We start from the raw sequence: 6,339 nt of genomic DNA, 5'->3' as shown, positions 1-6,339 counted from the left end.
AAAAAATATATAAAGTGAAAAGATATTAACCAAGTTGGAATTCAAGAATAAAGTCAAGATAAAACATTCAAAAAGATAAATCAAATCATACGAAAGAAAAACATATTCAATACATTGTAGTTTCCGACTCATAATCACTACAATACTTGTGTCTTGCTAGTGAATATGCTAGAAATAATTTAGTTTGAATAGAAGTAGCATAATAGGTTTGAAAATTAGGATTTTGAGTTTAATTACTTGTTGCTTGTAATTGTTTCATAATTTCAAGGCCTAAGAAAAAATTTAATGCTTTATTATTTTTTAACTTAATATATAAATATATTTTTCACATTGTAAGTTTATTCGGTACGGTTCGGTATCATAAAATAAAAACCTACCCTAATTATCGATAGTTATAGATGTATATAAAAACCTGCGATTATATTAAAAGAAACCAAAAAATCGGTTCGGTGCGGTACGGTTCAGTCGGTTTTTAAATATCCATTGACAGCCCTAATATTATGGGTTTAACTTTTACATTTGTAAATCCTCAAATTGGTGTTCCTCAAAATTGGGAGACTAGAATTCTTCCAAAAGTGATCATATTCAAGAAGTCATGGATAATATGAATATCCATATTATCCGCTAAGTAACCCATTTTTTATCCGTATTAAATATAGATCCGATTGGATAATATATCCATTTGTTTTAATTACCTGTTTCGACCCACTAATATCCGACCTGACTCAGCCCGTTTGCCACCCGTAATCATGTCCTATACTTTTCTTTGTGTGCGCCTAGCTAGGAGTTACTAATGTTTTCTGCATCGTACCAATTTTATTGGATGTTCCCGAAAGGACGTCATGTTCTATACTTGTATCGCATGACTTGCAGGATGAATTATGGGTTCTTATTACCTCATGCATGTTCATATTTTCAAATCGGCAATACAATATAAAGCACCTTCAAAAATATTTCCTATCAAAACAATGAAAATACAACATTCCGTACATTAATGAAAGGTAAATAACTCGTCAAACTTATCTCCATTGAAGGAGTTCATTTGTCACTCTCTTTCTTTTTCCTTCAATTTATTGGCCATGATAAAATGGAAATTGCAATCTCACACCCCTTGCATTCGCAGAATGTGTCTTCAACTATATATGAAAATGCAGCAGAATTAATCAAATGTCCCACTCAAGCTAATGAGCCTTTCCTATTAATTTTAGCAGCATCCTGCATCATATTGCATAATGTTATGATCTAACTTAAATGTTGAAGTAGTACATGAAGTTCCAAATCGTACAAAATTGAAGGGGAAAACAAAAAGACAACCTTGAGTTAGGATGAAGGACACTTGAAATCTTTGGGTGGATACTTGCCACAATCATCAACAAGAACTTGAAGAGCAATAGGAAGAATGATGTTTATATTTAAGAGCTTGAGCCTAATGGTGGTGCAAAGACAAATGGCTGCATCCAAATCCACAAGTCCCATAAGAAGTGGACAGCATGTCTGTTTAGCACTGCCGCCGATACCAATGTGGATCAATCCCCCCAACACGTCCACACAAGCACCCAACTTAAGAGCATCAATGGGGCAAGTCTGTTGTGCAGGTGGTGATGGTACTATTGTCGGCGGCGGTGGAGGGCATGGTGAAGGTGGTGGTGGAGATGGTTTCACGATTGGTGGTGTAACAACCGGAGGATTTGGCACGTAGGGTGGTGGTGTTACCACTGGAGGGTTGGGTACAAAAGGTGGTGAAACGACTGGGGGTGTTGGTGCTGGTGGTTTTGGAGTGAAAGGGGGTGAAACAACAGGTGGTTTTGGAATGACTGGTGGTGAAACAACAGGCGGTGTTGGTGCTGGTGGTTTTGGAGTGAAAGGTGGTGAAACAACAGGTGGTTTTGGAATGACTGGTGGTGAAACAACCGGTGGTGTTGGTGCTGGTGGTTTTGGAGTGACTGGGGGTGAAACAACAGGTGGTGTTGGTGATGGTGGTTTAGGCACATAAGGTGGACTGACAGTGGGAGGTGGATGTACTACTGGTGGTTTTGGGACATATGGAGGTTTTACATGAGGTGGCTTGACATGTGGAGGTCGGGGTGGAGGGCACGGTTTTGGTGTAGGGTGTTTAGGGGTCTTAGGGGTGGAAGGTGGTTTTACATGTGGGGGATATTTAGGGTGGGTGGGGGTGGATGGTGGTTTTACATGAGGGGGATATTTAGGGTGGGTGGGGGTGGAAGGTGGTTTTACATGAGGAGGTTGTTTGGGGTGGTGGGGGGTAGAAGGTGGTTTTACCTTAGGAGATGGATGTTTGGGAGGCAATTTTGGGTGTTTTGGGGTGGAAGGAGGATAAGGGCAGTAAGGACATGCATGGGCAATGAACAAAGTTCCAAGTTGGAGAAGGAACAATAAGATTCTAGCTACATTGAACTTCTCCATTGTTGGTAAGGAGAGGGGGGAAGTGTTGCCAAATGCTACCAAGAGAATGGTACACTATGGCACTTCCTCTAGCACTGCCTTTCTTATAGAGAAGATACTACTACCATCTCTTGGATTTTCCCTTTTTCTATTTTTTTTTAAAAAAGATTCAACCTACAAGGTGCTAGGGTTAGGTGAGTAAGAGCCCGTTTGGCTTAGCTGATTTAGAGTAGCTAATAAGCATTAGGTGCTGAAAAGCACTTTTAAGTACTGAAGCTGATTTAAAAAATAAGCAGTTACGTGTTTTGATAAAAGTGCTGAAATTAATAATAAGCAGCTGAAGAACTGGGTATACGAAGAGTTTTGTCTAAAAAGAATTATTTTAGGGATAAAGTAGTAAATATTTTGGTCAAACCTAAAGTGCTTATAAGCTGAAATTTGATAAGTTGGGGGAGACCAACTTATGACTTTTGACTTATTTTTAGCTTATAAGCATTTAACTTATAAGCACTTTTAATTTTACCAAACGCGTAGATAAGCCAAAAAGTAGTTATAAACCAGTTTGACCAGCTTATAAGTTTAGCCAAACACCCTCTAAATCAAAGAACTAGTGTGAGTTACAAAATGTTTACAAAGCCGCTTAGAGTATGATGTGCTGAATATGATTCCTTTATTTTTTTCGAGTTTAACTAAAAAACTTATAGGGATCGCTTCCCCTTGAATGCATCCTGTATGACGTATATTCAAATTAATTAACCGGAAAAGTAGATTTCGATTAACAGATAGTTAAACATAAAAGAAACCGTTTACGAAAGCCACCTCTATAGTGTTTGACAGTTTATATACATATAAAAATGTAACTATAGCTAGCTCTAACACGGGCATTCTTATGAAGAAGATACTATTAACAAGTCCATTGACTTTTAATTTCCTATTCTCATTCTCTTTTCGACCATTTTACCTACAAGTTGATCTGGTTATTAGGTGAATAAAATTGATTGCAATACTGTTAGTTAGAAAGTGTTTACATTAAAAGGCAATTATAGGAAGTATTTTATGAAAGTCAGCCCATAAGATTTTTCACAGTTTATCTTGGTCACAAATTTGCTTTGCATTTATGGAATCCGTATAAATAGTTGTAGAAAAAGAATTGGCAAATATCTTCTATAAGTTATTTAGCACGGCTAAATCCATTTTTTAAAATTTCGTACTCTTATATATTAAAAGTTCACTAAAATCTTTAAAATTCTTAATTCGGCAACTAGCTGTTCAGAAGAACAAATAAAAGATAGGCCTACAATATGTTTTCGTAATGCAATTGATTTGGGAGTAAATAGTAATAGTACCACGTATAATATATGACAAATTGTATAATATAATAAGCTTTAATTTCTGTCTCAATTAAATAGCCATAAGGTTCCAAAACAAGCTGCGACTTTTTGGCCTCAAATTTCAAACTTTGTCCAAGTGACAGTATGTGAATCGGAGAAAGGAAATGAAGTGCAGATTCAGACAATTTTGGCACTTACTTTTGCTATTCAGTCCGTGATTTAGTTATGGGGAGACTAGACACTACATTCCAATCACTCTTACCTTTTAAAAAGTAGCCTCCCATGTGGCACGTATATCCTATCAGTCTATTATTCATAAAACACATTCCCGCGCACAAAATATCTCTAATTCATATAGGGTTCGAAAAAAGAAACATACTTTTTCAATTGTCCCAATTTGTTTGATATAGGTCGGATTCCAAGAGCCAAATAAATTTTGATTATCCTGATTTTTAATATAATTTTTAAATATTTTAAATTATTAATTATATTATTACGTAAAAATGTTATTTTAAAAATAAAAATTTTATGTCCAATTTTACAGTGAAATTAAGAAATTTAACTCTCGAAATTTGAACTGTATTAAAAGAATTGGACGGAGGGAGTATATATTTTAAAATAGACATTTATAAGGACATCTAATTGCCTTATAACATATGCAAGAGTATTTTGTCTAAATTAATAATCTTTTCTCTTCAAATGTCTCTCACTAAATTAACACTCAAACTAAAAGGGTATATTTGCAGAATGTACTTTTCATTTTTTTAAACCTCACATATTGTGAAGTACATTAAATTTGTAAAAATGAATAATATCTGAATCAGAAATAAGAATTTGCTTAGGTTTCATAATGGTCTAGACTCTTAGTTAAAAGATGATATTGCCGACAAACTCGGCCCTTGGGAACAACTATTAAAGTTTTCTTGGCTTTTATCTGTTTTTATTTCTTTGTGCTACTAATTTATACATTTCCTAGGAAAATGTTAGTGCTACATGATTTTCTTATTTTATTTTAGATCGTCAAAAAATTAAGTTATCGTGATTGTTGGTAATTGAATGAATCTACTGTGTATAGCAGCTCTGCCAAAAATGAGTATAAGAAATTAACACTTCAAATCACAATTCACAGTCTCCTTTCTTGAAACAACACGAAATCTGAGTCATATGTTGTAGCTCAATTTTATGAAATCCACTTAATGTTTAATAAATAAATGCAGGGACCAGAGATATGAATGGTTTCACCTATGTTGCTCGAATCCTTCAAACTGTTATTGTAGAAATGTTTAACTTTCACAGGATCTTATAATAAGAATTTATTGGTATTTGTTATTTGTGGTTTGAATTATTTTCTTGTATTTTTAGGAAACCCATATTCCCTATAGGTTTAGGAAAACCCATTGTCCTAATAGAATTGGGAAAGAAAAACCTATAGTCCTTGTAAAATTGGAAAACCTTTCTTATATATGTTTGGGACCTTTTGGGATCTATATATAGGGGTTATAGTTGGGGATTCTACAGATTGTATTGTGCTTCTTTTCTCATTCATAGTGGAAAACTCTCTCTGCTTTTGCCCCGAGGATTAGGCTTGGCCGAACCTCGTTAAATCATTGTGTTGATTTTTCTTCTCTATTTGCTTTGTGTGTGATTGTGTGCTAGTTAACCCATGATATTCAGCAACAATTGGTATCAGAGCAAGGTTCGGGTTTCTACACATAATTTAGGGTTAAGATGTCTTCATCATCTTCAACAAAGTACGAAGTAGAGAAATTTGATGGAGGTTCTAGTTTCACTCTATGGAAGATTAGGATGAAATTGTCCTTGGTGTTACAAGGATTATGAAAAGCAATTGATGAGGATTTTCCTAAAGATATGAAAAAGACAAAGAAGGAAGACCTGAAGGAGAGGGCTTTGAGTGCGATCTTTATGAGCATTACAGATAGCGTTCTTCGGGAAATTGCTGAAGAAACTTCTGCAGCAACAACATGGAAGAAGCTGGAAGATCTGTATTCTAAGAAATCGCTGACAAACCGCCTCTACCTGAAAAAGAGGTTATACAATCTCCGTATGAACGAAGGTACACCTATTAAAACTCACCTTGATGAGTTTAATTCAATTATAATGGGCCTGAAGAATGTGGATATCAAAATTGAGAGTGAGGATCAGGCCTTGATTGTGTTATGTTCTTTACCACAGTCTTATGATATTTTTGCCGATACACTGCTATATGGGAAAGATAGCATTTCACTAGAAGATGTTAGTAATGCACTAAAATCTAAAGAGTTGAAAAAGAGCTTTCCAGACAACAGAATTGAGGGCGAGGGTCTTGTGATTAGAAGAAGAACACAACAAAAGGACTTTAACAGGAAAAAGTCAACCGCAAGATCAAAGTCTAGAGCAAGGAAGCAAAACTGTTATGAGTGCGGGGAGCAAGGTCACTACAAGAGAGATTGTCCTAAGCTGAAGGATAAAAGAGGGAAGCATAAAATAGATAATTCAGCAAATATTGTTGACACTGGCAATAATTCTGATGATAGTGATTATGTAGGGGAAGTTTGTGCTGTGAGTTCTAGTCATGGGCAAAATTCTTGGGTTCTTGATTCTGGTG

General features: G+C 35.4%; 1 protein-coding gene across 1 annotated transcript; it reads right to left on the bottom strand.

Moving 5' to 3' along the window:
• Window positions 1–934: 934 nt before the first annotated feature.
• LOC107813878 (uncharacterized) lies at window positions 935–2,490 on the bottom strand. Its single transcript, XM_016639196.2, has 2 exons — window positions 1,315–2,490; window positions 935–1,215 (listed from the first exon to the last, which is right to left on the bottom strand). The coding sequence occupies exon 1, from the start codon at window positions 2,422–2,424 to the stop codon at window positions 1,321–1,323; it is 1,104 nt and encodes a 367-aa protein (XP_016494682.2). The 5' UTR covers window positions 2,425–2,490; the 3' UTR covers window positions 935–1,215; window positions 1,315–1,320.
• Between the last annotated feature and the right edge of the window lie 3,849 nt (window positions 2,491–6,339).

This window comes from Nicotiana tabacum, chromosome 10, assembly GCF_000715075.1.
Source record: "Nicotiana tabacum cultivar K326 chromosome 10, ASM71507v2, whole genome shotgun sequence".
NCBI classification, from domain to species: Eukaryota; Viridiplantae; Streptophyta; class Magnoliopsida; order Solanales; family Solanaceae; genus Nicotiana; species Nicotiana tabacum.
This window is presented reverse-complemented; position numbering and strand designations above follow the sequence as displayed.

Excerpts from the sequence above, each read along its gene's own strand:
- LOC107813878 (XM_016639196.2), bottom strand. The coding sequence starts at position 2,424 with ATGGAGAAGTTCAATGTAGCTAGAATCTTATTGTTCCTTCTCCAACTT.